Raw genomic sequence first — 13,934 nt, 5'->3', positions numbered from 1 at the left:
CCCCCCCCCCCCCACCCCCCCCCCCCCCCACCCCCCCCCCCCCCCACCCCCCCCCCCCCCCACCCCCCCCCCCCCCCACCCCCCCCCCCCCCCACCCCCCCCCCCCCCCACCCCCCCCCCCCCCCACCCCCCCCCCCCCCCACCCCCCCCCCCCCCCACCCCCCCCCCCCCCCACCCCCCCCCCCCCCCACCCCCCCCCCCCCCCACCCCCCCCCCCCCCCACCCCCCCCCCCCCCCACCCCCCCCCCCCCCCACCCCCCCCCCCCCCCACCCCCCCCCCCCCCCACCCCCCCCCCCCCCCACCCCCCCCCCCCCCCACCCCCCCCCCCCCCCACCCCCCCCCCCCCCCACCCCCCCCCCCCCCCACCCCCCCCCCCCCCCACCCCCCCCCCCCCCCACCCCCCCCCCCCCCCACCCCCCCCCCCCCCCACCCCCCCCCCCCCCCACCCCCCCCCCCCCCCACCCCCCCCCCCCCCCACCCCCCCCCCCCCCCACCCCCCCCCCCCCCCACCCCCCCCCCCCCCCACCCCCCCCCCCCCCCACCCCCCCCCCCCCCCACCCCCCCCCCCCCCCACCCCCCCCCCCCCCCACCCCCCCCCCCCCCCACCCCCCCCCCCCCCCACCCCCCCCCCCCCCCACCCCCCCCCCCCCCCACCCCCCCCCCCCCCCACCCCCCCCCCCCCCCACCCCCCCCCCCCCCCACCCCCCCCCCCCCCCACCCCCCCCCCCCCCCACCCCCCCCCCCCCCCACCCCCCCCCCCCCCCACCCCCCCCCCCCCCCACCCCCCCCCCCCCCCACCCCCCCCCCCCCCCACCCCCCCCCCCCCCCACCCCCCCCCCCCCCCACCCCCCCCCCCCCCCACCCCCCCCCCCCCCCACCCCCCCCCCCCCCCACCCCCCCCCCCCCCCACCCCCCCCCCCCCCCACCCCCCCCCCCCCCCACCCCCCCCCCCCCCCACCCCCCCCCCCCCCCACCCCCCCCCCCCCCCACCCCCCCCCCCCCCCACCCCCCCCCCCCCCCACCCCCCCCCCCCCCCACCCCCCCCCCCCCCCACCCCCCCCCCCCCCCACCCCCCCCCCCCCCCACCCCCCCCCCCCCCCACCCCCCCCCCCCCCCACCCCCCCCCCCCCCCACCCCCCCCCCCCCCCACCCCCCCCCCCCCCCACCCCCCCCCCCCCCCACCCCCCCCCCCCCCCACCCCCCCCCCCCCCCACCCCCCCCCCCCCCCACCCCCCCCCCCCCCCACCCCCCCCCCCCCCCACCCCCCCCCCCCCCCACCCCCCCCCCCCCCCACCCCCCCCCCCCCCCACCCCCCCCCCCCCCCACCCCCCCCCCCCCCCACCCCCCCCCCCCCCCACCCCCCCCCCCCCCCACCCCCCCCCCCCCCCACCCCCCCCCCCCCCCACCCCCCCCCCCCCCCACCCCCCCCCCCCCCCACCCCCCCCCCCCCCCACCCCCCCCCCCCCCCACCCCCCCCCCCCCCCACCCCCCCCCCCCCCCACCCCCCCCCCCCCCCACCCCCCCCCCCCCCCACCCCCCCCCCCCCCCACCCCCCCCCCCCCCCACCCCCCCCCCCCCCCACCCCCCCCCCCCCCCACCCCCCCCCCCCCCCACCCCCCCCCCCCCCCACCCCCCCCCCCCCCCACCCCCCCCCCCCCCCACCCCCCCCCCCCCCCACCCCCCCCCCCCCCCACCCCCCCCCCCCCCCACCCCCCCCCCCCCCCACCCCCCCCCCCCCCCACCCCCCCCCCCCCCCACCCCCCCCCCCCCCCACCCCCCCCCCCCCCCACCCCCCCCCCCCCCCACCCCCCCCCCCCCCCACCCCCCCCCCCCCCCACCCCCCCCCCCCCCCACCCCCCCCCCCCCCCACCCCCCCCCCCCCCCACCCCCCCCCCCCCCCACCCCCCCCCCCCCCCACCCCCCCCCCCCCCCACCCCCCCCCCCCCCCACCCCCCCCCCCCCCCACCCCCCCCCCCCCCCACCCCCCCCCCCCCCCACCCCCCCCCCCCCCCACCCCCCCCCCCCCCCACCCCCCCCCCCCCCCACCCCCCCCCCCCCCCACCCCCCCCCCCCCCCACCCCCCCCCCCCCCCACCCCCCCCCCCCCCCACCCCCCCCCCCCCCCACCCCCCCCCCCCCCCACCCCCCCCCCCCCCCACCCCCCCCCCCCCCCACCCCCCCCCCCCCCCACCCCCCCCCCCCCCCACCCCCCCCCCCCCCCACCCCCCCCCCCCCCCACCCCCCCCCCCCCCCACCCCCCCCCCCCCCCACCCCCCCCCCCCCCCACCCCCCCCCCCCCCCACCCCCCCCCCCCCCCACCCCCCCCCCCCCCCACCCCCCCCCCCCCCCACCCCCCCCCCCCCCCACCCCCCCCCCCCCCCACCCCCCCCCCCCCCCACCCCCCCCCCCCCCCACCCCCCCCCCCCCCCACCCCCCCCCCCCCCCACCCCCCCCCCCCCCCACCCCCCCCCCCCCCCACCCCCCCCCCCCCCCACCCCCCCCCCCCCCCACCCCCCCCCCCCCCCACCCCCCCCCCCCCCCACCCCCCCCCCCCCCCACCCCCCCCCCCCCCCACCCCCCCCCCCCCCCACCCCCCCCCCCCCCCACCCCCCCCCCCCCCCACCCCCCCCCCCCCCCACCCCCCCCCCCCCCCACCCCCCCCCCCCCCCACCCCCCCCCCCCCCCACCCCCCCCCCCCCCCACCCCCCCCCCCCCCCACCCCCCCCCCCCCCCACCCCCCCCCCCCCCCACCCCCCCCCCCCCCCACCCCCCCCCCCCCCCACCCCCCCCCCCCCCCACCCCCCCCCCCCCCCACCCCCCCCCCCCCCCACCCCCCCCCCCCCCCACCCCCCCCCCCCCCCACCCCCCCCCCCCCCCACCCCCCCCCCCCCCCACCCCCCCCCCCCCCCACCCCCCCCCCCCCCCACCCCCCCCCCCCCCCACCCCCCCCCCCCCCCACCCCCCCCCCCCCCCACCCCCCCCCCCCCCCACCCCCCCCCCCCCCCACCCCCCCCCCCCCCCACCCCCCCCCCCCCCCACCCCCCCCCCCCCCCACCCCCCCCCCCCCCCACCCCCCCCCCCCCCCACCCCCCCCCCCCCCCACCCCCCCCCCCCCCCACCCCCCCCCCCCCCCACCCCCCCCCCCCCCCACCCCCCCCCCCCCCCACCCCCCCCCCCCCCCACCCCCCCCCCCCCCCACCCCCCCCCCCCCCCACCCCCCCCCCCCCCCACCCCCCCCCCCCCCCACCCCCCCCCCCCCCCACCCCCCCCCCCCCCCACCCCCCCCCCCCCCCACCCCCCCCCCCCCCCACCCCCCCCCCCCCCCACCCCCCCCCCCCCCCACCCCCCCCCCCCCCCACCCCCCCCCCCCCCCACCCCCCCCCCCCCCCACCCCCCCCCCCCCCCACCCCCCCCCCCCCCCACCCCCCCCCCCCCCCACCCCCCCCCCCCCCCACCCCCCCCCCCCCCCACCCCCCCCCCCCCCCACCCCCCCCCCCCCCCACCCCCCCCCCCCCCCACCCCCCCCCCCCCCCACCCCCCCCCCCCCCCACCCCCCCCCCCCCCCACCCCCCCCCCCCCCCACCCCCCCCCCCCCCCACCCCCCCCCCCCCCCACCCCCCCCCCCCCCCACCCCCCCCCCCCCCCACCCCCCCCCCCCCCCACCCCCCCCCCCCCCCACCCCCCCCCCCCCCCACCCCCCCCCCCCCCCCCCCCCCCCCCCCCCCCCCCCCCCCCCCCCCCCCCCCCCCCCCGCCCCCACCCCCCCCCCCCCCCCCCCCCCCCCCCCGCCCCCCCCCCCCCCCCCCCCCCCCCCCCACCCCACCCCCCCCCCCCCCCACCCTCCCCCCCCCACCCCCCCCCCCCCCAAAGCCCACCCGCCACCCCCCCCCCCCCAAACCCAACCCCCCCCCCCCCCCCCCTCCCGCCCCCCCCCCCCCCCCCCCCCCCCCCCACCCCACCCCCCCCCCCCCCCACCCCCCCACCTCATAGGCTCCCTTTAAACAACAGTGAAAAACAGCATTGTTGTATTGCCTAAATTCGATGTGGATTGGGGGGGTAGATTTAAAGGGAGCTCTCCCTTTAAATCCCCCCAATCCATGCCGAATTTAGGCAAACAAACAATGCGGCTGTCAACACTGCTTTCCCTCCCCTCCCCTCCCCTCCCCCTGCTTGCCACTCCCCCCACCTACAGGCCAAAAATGGAAAAAACCCTTAAAAATGCAACCAAAAAAATCAACTTCAAGGGTACCCTGAGATACGAAGAGCAAGGTCAAGGGTACCGTGACGAAAAGGTTGGGAAACACTGCTTTAAACCATTTTGTCCAAACGTGAGAAGGCACGACCAACACGGAAACCCATTGAGCTCATGCACAGCGTTCTCAGGACCCAACCTTGACCCAGAATTATATTTGCAGCATGGGCAGTGGTGGGATTCAGCCGGTTCGCACCACTTCAGCAGAACCGGTTGTTAAAATGGTGCTTGTAAACAACCAGTTGTTAAATTATTTGAATCCCACCACCGGAACCGGTTGTTAAATTATTTGAATTCTGCCACTGAGCATGGGCCAATAAAATGCTGGGAGAAGTAGAAAGCAGCAGCAGAAGAGGAAGAGGAAGAGGAAGAGGAGGACGAAGAAGAAGAAGAAGAAGAAGAAGAAGAAGAAGAAGAAGAAGAAGAAGAAGAAGAAGAAGAAGAAGAAGAAGAAGAAGAAGAAGAAGAAGAAGAAGAAGAAGAAGAAGAAGAAGAAGAGGAGGAGGAGGAGGAGGAGGAGGAGGAGGAGGAGGAGGAGTTTGGATTTATATCCCCCTTTCTCTCCTGCAGGAGACTCAAAGGGGCTTACAATCTCCTTGCCCTTCCCCCCTCACAACAAACACCCTGTGAGGTAGGTGGGGCTGAGAGAGCTCCGAGAAGCTGTGACTAGCCCAAGGTCACCCAGCTGGCGTGTGTGGGAGTGTACAGGCTAATCTGAATTCCCCAGATCAGCCTCCACAGCTCAGGTGGCAGAGCTGGGAATCAAACCCGGTTCCTACAGATTAGATACACGAGCTCTTAACCTCCTACGCCACTGCTGCTTATTGTGGGAAGGCCCACAATAAAGGTCTGCTAGATTTCCTGTTCAGGTGAGCTCAAGGTCAAGCTCATTGAGAGACCCTCTGAGGCATCTGTGAGCAGAATCACAGCAGGCTCTGAGCAGAGGAATCAAGGTGTTGGTCTGTGTGGGTCTTGAATGCTATCAAGTCAGGTGGACTGACTCCCTCAAGGAAGCCCTGACTCTGTCTTTGCAACACCTGAGCAAAGCTGTCAACCACAGGATGTCTTGGAGGACATTCATTCAGAGTCGCCACACATCAAGAATGATGTGTTTCCAAAGGATATGTGTTTCAAAAGGATATTTCAAAAGGAGTCATTCCAATAGGTTTGCATGGTGTTCTGTTGTAGATATGCAGCTGTATTGACAGCTTCTGTCTAACAGGTGTCAAGTAGTCCAGTCCAGATGCCTCAGAGGGTCTCTCAATGAGCTTGACCTTGAGCTGAGTTCACCTGAACAGGAAATCTAGCAGACCTGTATTGTTCCTCAGCAGAACTAGGGAAGGGTGTGATTGCCCACTGGGTGGTGGAGTTACCAGAATCTGGCTCTTGAACAGGAACGACAGCAATTCTTTGCTGGAACTACTATCAATACAGCAATTGAGTTAATGACTCTTCCCTTCTAATCCCCTCCTTGGAATCCCAGCAGGGGGAAGGAATGAGAAACACCCTAAGCAAAGTGGCATCTTCAAAGTCACCCCTCAGATAATACAGGTGTTGCTCAACTAGAGGGCAAGGGAGCGTTTGCGTACCCAAAGCCAAAAGGAAAACAAGCCAAGAGGTTTCCCACACCACTGTCTTCCGGCCTCCCCCAAAGCATAAGCATAAGCCTAAGCATTTTATTGTCATTGTGCACGCACAACGAAATTTACAGCAGCATTCCTCGATGCACACAATTTCAGACTCATACCCCACCCTCACTTTCCCCTTCCTCCACCCATCCCTACACGGCCCCAAACACATCGACACGGAGCCACGGAGTTCAGCATCGCCACAGTTCTAGAGTAGAAGCTGTCTCTAAGCCTCTTTGTCCTCGTTTTGATAGACCTGTATCATCTGCCAGATGGTAACAGTTCAAAAAGAGATGGGGGTGGGGGTGGGGGGTGGATACTGACATCTTAATAAGTTTTTATAGGATCTTGACAAAAGGGGGACACAATGCCAGGTTAGCAACCCATGTACCAGCGGTGGACACACACAATTAGCCACACAATTCTTCTTTAGCGATGCTTTAAAAAAAAAGAAGCAGGTGGAAGGCCACCTTTAATAAGGCAGAAGGGAAGAGCCCCTGGGTCACTGATTCATTTATAACAACCGTGAGGGATTGGTTAATGTGATCATTACACACCCTAAGTATGCAGTACAGGCGAGGGTCTCACACACAAGTGCTGACCTCCACAGAACCCAGGATCCTGTCTGCTGCAGTAAGAAAATCAAAGAAATGCCAAAAGGGATCACACGTCGTATTGGAGGTCTCCAGTTTCTCACCTGTAGTATAATCCACATCCAAATCAGAGGCTCCTTCTGCACATGCAGAATAATGCATTTTCAAACCACTTTCACAACTGTTTGCAAGTGGATTTTGCTATTCCGCACAGCTTCAAAGAGCACTGAAAGCAGTTTGAAAGTGCATTATTCTGCATGTGCAGAAGGAGCCAGAGTGTATTGGAGACACTTTCCTTGGCAATGCACCTTACAAGGATTTCACAACTGAGGGCCAGTTCTGATGAGTTCTGGACTTCCTCAGAACAACTCTCTCCCCAAGGCCCTGAGCAGCTGTCTGCAGCTGCGTTGCTCGTGGTTCTCCTGCATGTGGCTGCTGGTTCCCGCTTCTCCTCTGCTGCATCTGGGCTCCTCTCGTACTTTGCCCACCATCCTATGGGTTGAACAGGGCGCAATTCTGATGCAGCCCCCCCCCCCCCGAGGGTCACATGACTTGCACTCGCCCATCCTGAGCTAACCTTGCCTTTTAGATATGCCGTGGCGGTGAACTTTGGCACTCCAGATGTTATGGACTACAATTCCCATCAGCCCCTGCCAGCATGGCCAATTGGAGTGCCAAAGGTTCGCCACCACTGAGATATAGCTACTTTTCCAGACAGCTGGAGCTTTCCGCTCAGTGATACACCTGTGTGTGTGTGTGTGGGGGGGGAGGTCTTTCCCACAGAAGCTGATCCCTAACAGGGTTCCTCAAAGAAAAGTTGCACCTGCACAGTCTAAGTGGCAGTTTTGTGACACTGTTTTATGGAGTTATCGGTTTGTTAATGTTTGGAACCAACATGTCACTTGAAGCTGGGTTCACACAGAGCAAGAACTCAGCAAGCGCACAAAGGTTTCTTCTGTAACAATATATTTTCAAACAAGATGCGATGATTCTAGGGCAGCGAGGGCGAACCTTTTCGAGACCGAGTGCCCAAATTGCAACCCAAAACCCGCTTATTTATCGCAAAGGGCCAACCCGGCAATTGAACCAGAATACTGAGGTTTTAGTATAGAAAAAATGGTTGGCTCCAAGGTGCGCGTTACTCAGGAGTAAGCTTGGTGGTGGTCGGTGGCTCTGCTTTGAAGCAACCGTGCAACTCTTCCAACGGGTGAATCTTGAGGAGAGTAGCGTGGGGCTTAAGGTAAGTGGGGAAAGGCTCTTGGAGTCACAGCGGAAATACCCCAGTTTCTCTTGGACGCCAACTGAATCCGGGCAAAAGGTAGTTTACAAAGAGCTCTTAACAAATTGGGAGGGAGAAGGTACCATAGGGACCAACCACAAACTAGGCCTTGCATCAAGGGGAAGGAAGGGTAGCAAACAAAAGAAGGGACATGTCACTGGGAAGGTAAAGGGGTTTACAAGCGCGGCACGCTTGACAGACGGGCTCACAGGGGGTCTGGAACAATGTTACCTGGACCACAGACTGTGGATTTAATTCCTGTCTTCTCCAACACAGGGACTCGGTTGACAGCACCTTCAATGTGCTGTGTGAATACATCCCAATCCAGGTCAAAGAGCCCAAAAGCAAAGTTGTCGGATACCTACAAGAGGGAAACCGGGAGTCACCAGTGTGGTAGCCAGCATGATGCAGTGGTTAAGAGCAGCAGCCTTTAATCTGGAGAACTGGATTTGATTCCCCACTCCTCCACACAAGGATCTCAGGATAGTCACAGTTCTCAATCACTAATCTAATGCAACGTAAAAGTTCCTCACTCGACAGACACGCGTTGCATTAACCGCTTTTATATTGTGCAAAACAAACATACATAAAGTGCATAAACAGTGAAATTTAGCGCAGAACAACTGTGCAACATTCAGCATCTAACGATACAGCTTACAAGTAGCAGCATTCACTGGTTGTGTCTCCAATTTATCTCAATCCAGTCCTCTTATGTTGGTTACCACGGACCTCCGTCTCCGTAATTTCCGAAGGGACGCAAATTATTGTTCTCTAAGATGGCACATACACTTCCGTGTGCTGCATTGCGAATATATCCAGTTCGTATATTGTAAAGCAATTTCCGTTTGGATTGGTAATGGAACCGGTCTAAACTTGATCCGGATATTGAGAATGAACGGATTGCGCTATTATGACCGTTTTCGAAAAATTCTTCTTCAGATTACATTCTTACTTCATCAATCATATTAGGGATAATTCTTCAAGGTGATATTCTCACATCCATTCATTTTCCCTTTTTCTAGTCACAGTTCTCCCTGAAATCTCTCCATCCACCTAATGTACAAGGTGTCTGTTGTGTAGAGGGGAAGGGGAGGTGATCGTAAGCCACTTTGAGACTCAACGGTAGAGAAAAGTGGGGGATAAAAATCAGCTTCTTCCTTACCAAGGGCTGCGTCCTGACAATTCTTCAGCGACTAGCAATGCAATCCTAAACTCAGCTATACTCATCTATGTCTGTGGTAGCCAGCATTTTAGAAGGGTTAACTCTGCTTAGGACTACAATGTGGGCGCCTGAGCAACTAAAATTGATCCTTGCAGATTGATCTACTAAATCTGTGTTGATTATTATGCCAACAAAGTCAGCATTGGCCAAACTTACTAGGTTGCAGGTAATACTCTGTAGTAGTTTAAGAGCTGCAAAATACGCTGTTTATACTCACAGCCTTAGAAGAGATATTGTACTTGCTGGATCAGGAGGAATAAGGCTTTGCTCTCTCTCTCTCAATAAGCAGAGATACTAGTACATAATGGGGCTGGTGCCAGTGGTGGCATGCAAGGGAAGGGGAGTGAGGGAGAGGGAGGGGAGAGAAGGGTGCAGTGATGGGATCCAAAAATTTTAGCAACAGGTTCCCATGGTGGTGGGATTCAAACTGTGGCGTAGTGCCAATGGGGCTGGGCGTGGCACGACGGGGGCGGGCATTCCGGGGGCGGGGCATTCCTGGGCGGGGCTGTGGCAAGGACGCAGCCGCTGCGCCGTCCTTGGGCGGGAAACGAATGCACGCAGGCGCAGGCTGCCACGCATGCCGGTGCACCTCCTGCTAGACTGCTTCCAGTTCTGCGCGCTACTGCTGAGAGGAGGGGCGTAACTAAGGCAAAAATCACGTGGCAAAATCCCCAATTAGTAACCCCCTCTCGGCACACACAAATAATGAGTAACCTACTCTCGGGAACCTGTGAGAACCTGCGGGATCCCACCTCTGGAGGGGTAGCATGCAAGGGGGGAGAGGGAGAGGTATGTAGTACAATAATGTACTACATGTAAATTATCAGACTGAATTATTTTGTGAGGCTGTCATGCTTAAGTCAGTGGGAGTGGAGAACTGGAGAGTCCCCTCAATTTATTTATTTTGATTAGATTTGATATGCCGCCCCTCCTCTTTTGGTCTCGGAGCAGCTCACAACATTATATAACCAAGTACATCATTTTTAAAAACGTTAAAAGCATTACAATAAATAAACTACATTATTCATGAGGGTTGTGGGAAAGGAAGCGCAAGAAGAAAGGGGAACGGCAGATCTTGGAGAGGGCAAAAGAGGTATCTGACTACCACGAGAGCTACCAAGTTGTTGGCAGGAAGCCATGAAAAAGAGAAATGCTCCAGGCACCCCTGAATTAAACCACTGGCCTCTGGGCCTTCAGCAGAACGTCTATTCAAGTGTCTCTCTAGGCAACTGTATGCTCAATACAGATCCTTGGCCAGCGGCCAGCGTGTGCCCTGCATGCTGATCCCCAAATCATCTTCCCAGCGGATGGATGCTCCACCCCAGCACAAAATGGTATCCCTGCCTACCCCCATCACCAGTGCAAGAAAAAAAACCACAAGTCATGCTTGGAGAAGCTCTCAGAACAGGGGGGCGTTTTTTTGCAGCAAGGGGACCTAACATGGCCATATGTACAGAGGTGGGATCCAGCAGGTTCTCACAGGTTCCCGAGAGTAGGTTACTAATTATTTGTGTGTGCCGAGAGGGGGTTACTAATTGGTGATTTTGCCACATGATTTTTGCCTTAGTTATGCCCCTCTTCTCAGCAGTAGCGCGCAGAACTTGAAGCAGTCTAGCAGGAGGTACACCAGCGTGCGTGGCAGCCTGCGCCTGTGTGCATTTGTTTCCCGCCCAAGAACCGGCGCAGCGGCTGCATCCTTGCCACAGCCTCACCCAGGAATGCCCCGCCCCCAGAATGCCCGGCCACGCCCCCATCATGCCCTGCCCAGCTCCATTGGTGCTACGTCACAGTTTGAATCCCACCACCATGGAAACCTGTTACTAAAATTTCTGGATCCCACCACTGACTATGTACCCTTTAAACGGGTCACGGACACATCAGATGAAAATGACTACCCTATTTATCCCTGTGGTCAGCGGCTTTCTTGTCTCAATGTGGCAAATGGAAGGGCCAGTTGTGCTGACCAGCCAAAGGCCATCACCAGAACCTGGCCTAGCCAGGCCAGAGGCTTCACAGGTTGACATCCCCCTCCCCCCCTGCTTCACGTGATGCTAATGTGGCTGGCTGTCTTATACTGAGCCTTGGTCCCTCAAGGACCCCTTCCGTACGTGCAGAATAATGCACTTTCAATCCACTTTCAATCCACTTTGCAGCTGGATTTTACTGTGCAGAATAGCAAAATCCACTTTCAAACAATTGTGGAAGTGGATTGAATGTGCATTATTCTGCATGTGCGGAAGGGGCCAAGGTCAGCTTTATCTACTCTGACTGGCAAAGGTGAGGTGTTCCACATCCTCTACTCCTTGATCTTTTCAACTGGAAATGCCGGGAAGCAAATCTGGGGCCTTCTGCATGCTAAGCAGATATACTGCTACTGAACCACAGCCGCTTCTCCCTGCGGTGGCTGAAGCAGTCTCAACAACAACCTTTATTAGGCATTTAAAATAGACCCGTGGTGGCGAACCTTTGGCACTCCAGATGTTATGGACTACAATTTCCATCAGCCCCTGCCAGCATGGCCAACTGAAATAGACTGTAGAGCATTACCAGACATTTATGAAGTACAAATCAGGAGTACATTCAAAACGCAGACAGGAAGACTGTATGTAGCAGTATACATTACTTAGAAAGTTCTGTCACTTGCAAAAGAAATGTTGCTACTTTTCCCAAGAGCATGACATATGTGTTGTTTAACAGAAGCTCCACAACAGAACAGTCAGAGTCTCTTTCAGATTCGTCTAGGGCCAGCCTGGGAGAGAAATTCTTAATGCCCACATATCTCGGACAGTCAAGTATAATGTGAGCAAGAGTCTCCACTTGGTTTTTACAGTGTGGACAAACCCGATCCTGGAGAGGTATGGATAAGTAACGACCCTTTGCAACGGCCGATGGGAAGGTATTGGATCTGGCCCTTGTCATAATCCATCTCTGTTGGGGTTCAGTTAATAATTCAAGGTATTTGGCTGTGTGCCGAGATCAGAGAACAAACGGGCCAGGGGAGCTGGCTGGGCAAGGCTCAATTTGCCACCTGACAACAGTTCTGCAGAGAATATGATGGACTCTGTGCTAAATCATCCTGGTTTCAGTTCTCTCCGGCAAACTCAGAGACCTCCGAATAGGCAACAGATCAAGTGGGGCATCTTGTTCAGAGAGTATTTTCCCTCCTTCCAGTAACACTTTTTCTTCAGGTTTCTTAGGAACGCCACTCACCTCCTCCCAGAAGATTGGATTTGACTCATATCCACCCACAGAAAGGGCATCGCCTTGGAGACGCAGATACACCGATGCATCGTGATCTCGAACGTTCGGCATGTTCTAAAAATACCCAGAGAGGAAAGCCATCAAAACTGGGGCAAGAGAGAGAGAAAAAGCCTTCATCAACTCAGCACAAGCGCGAAGGGGTTGGGCTCCCTCAGACAACGTGCACGGTATGTTTACAGGTATGTACATAAAAGGTTTTAAGTGTACATCTGAAAGCACGTCATGACGACACAGAAAAATAAATGTTTGTCAGTGTGTGTATCAGAGACACCTGGCGGCTGATCCCAGGTGAGAATATACCTGGTGGTAAGCCTATGTTTGCCACTATAGAATCCATGGGATGACCTTTAGAAATTCAGTTATAATTTGTAATTTGGGTGGGTTATGTTTCAAGAAAGGAAGATGCCTTGTCAGCTAAAAGTTCTTTAGAAAATCAGCCTAGGCACCAGGGAGATTGTGTAAGGAGAATCAGGCTTTCTGCCAAGGCCTCCGTTTGTTTTCACAGTGGTAAGGAAGGGGCTCAAGAGCCCTTTGCTCAAGACTCAGCTCTTAGACAACTGGGCCAATTGTTCACACTGCTCATGGCTGCTTTGTTTATTATAATTTCAAGCTGGGGAAATCCCAAATTATGATTCCCTTCCTCTCATTTAAATAAAACCTTTTTTCTAAATTAATGAGTACATGAGGGGTGAAAATAGATGAGATGTGCCCTTGGCTCATGAGAACGGGATCAGGCAAGAGGGTTACAAAAGACTGCAGTACATTTGATACCAAACTTAGATCATTTCAGTCAACAAAAGCAGTCAAGTGTCCATCCTGCCCAAACTACACTACTTTAATGGAAAAAAACAAAAATTGGTGGCAAGGAACAGATAACAGTGGAACAAAGATGTGCGGGATCTGACTGCAGCAGGAAGTAGTGCTGGAGTTGCATCAAAATGGAGGGGGTGTGACACTCAGGAGCCCCTCTAGAGTTGCCAGGGGCCATTCAGGCCATCTAGTCCAAAACCCTGCTCAATGCAGGACCGGCTTAGAACATCCCTGACAAGCAGTTGTCCAGCCACTGTTTAAAGATTGCCAGAGAGGAGAAACTCACTGCCTCTCTAGGCAGCTGATTCCACTGCTTAATTATTGTAACTGTAAAAAGGTTTCCTAATATCCATGCGGGACCTTTCCACCTGTAATTTACAGTCATTAATCCTGCTATTTGTTTCCAATGCCAGGAAACCCTGCAACCTATAAAGGAGGAAATTCCCCATCAACTATCCACCCGATAGAGTCAGAAAGAACATAAGAACATAAGAACAAGCCAGCTGGATCAGACCAGAGTCCATCTAGTCCAGCTCTCTGCTACTCACAGTGGCCCACCAGGTGTCTTTGGGAGCTCACATGCAGGATGTGAAAGCAATGGCCTTCTGTTGCTGCTGCTCCTGAGCACCTGGTATGCATTTGCAATCTCAGATCAAAGAGGATCAAGATTGGTAGCCATAAATCGACTTCTCCTCCATAAATCTGTCCAAGCCCCTTTTAAAGCTATCCAGGTTAGTGGCCATCACCACCTCCCGTGGCAGCATATTCCAAACACCAATTACACGTTGTGTGAAGAAGTGTTTCCTTTTATTAGTCCTAATTCTTCCCCCCAACATTTTCAATGGATGCCCCCTGGTTCTAGTATTGTGAGAAAGAGAGAAAAATTTCT

The 13,934-nt window shown here is 60.7% G+C and overlaps 1 protein-coding gene across 1 annotated transcript in view; it reads right to left on the bottom strand.

The window, feature by feature from the left end:
* The window catches only part of SARDH (sarcosine dehydrogenase), a 121,780-nt gene that overhangs the window by 81,053 nt on the left and 26,793 nt on the right, over positions 1 to 13,934 (bottom strand). Inside the window, exons 7-9 of the mRNA XM_048512185.1 lie at positions 12,185 to 12,289; positions 7,984 to 8,113; positions 6,483 to 6,613 (exon numbers count right to left, since the gene is read on the bottom strand). Of these exons, the coding sequence (XP_048368142.1) occupies positions 6,483 to 6,613; positions 7,984 to 8,113; positions 12,185 to 12,289 (366 nt within the window). The remainder of the gene's footprint in view (positions 1 to 6,482; positions 6,614 to 7,983; positions 8,114 to 12,184; positions 12,290 to 13,934) is intronic.

This window comes from Sphaerodactylus townsendi, linkage group LG12 (genome assembly GCF_021028975.2).
Source record: "Sphaerodactylus townsendi isolate TG3544 linkage group LG12, MPM_Stown_v2.3, whole genome shotgun sequence".
NCBI lineage: Eukaryota > Metazoa > Chordata > Lepidosauria > Squamata > Sphaerodactylidae > Sphaerodactylus > Sphaerodactylus townsendi.
The sequence above is the reverse complement of the archived record's forward strand: the minus strand, read 5'-3'. Positions and strand labels throughout refer to the sequence as shown.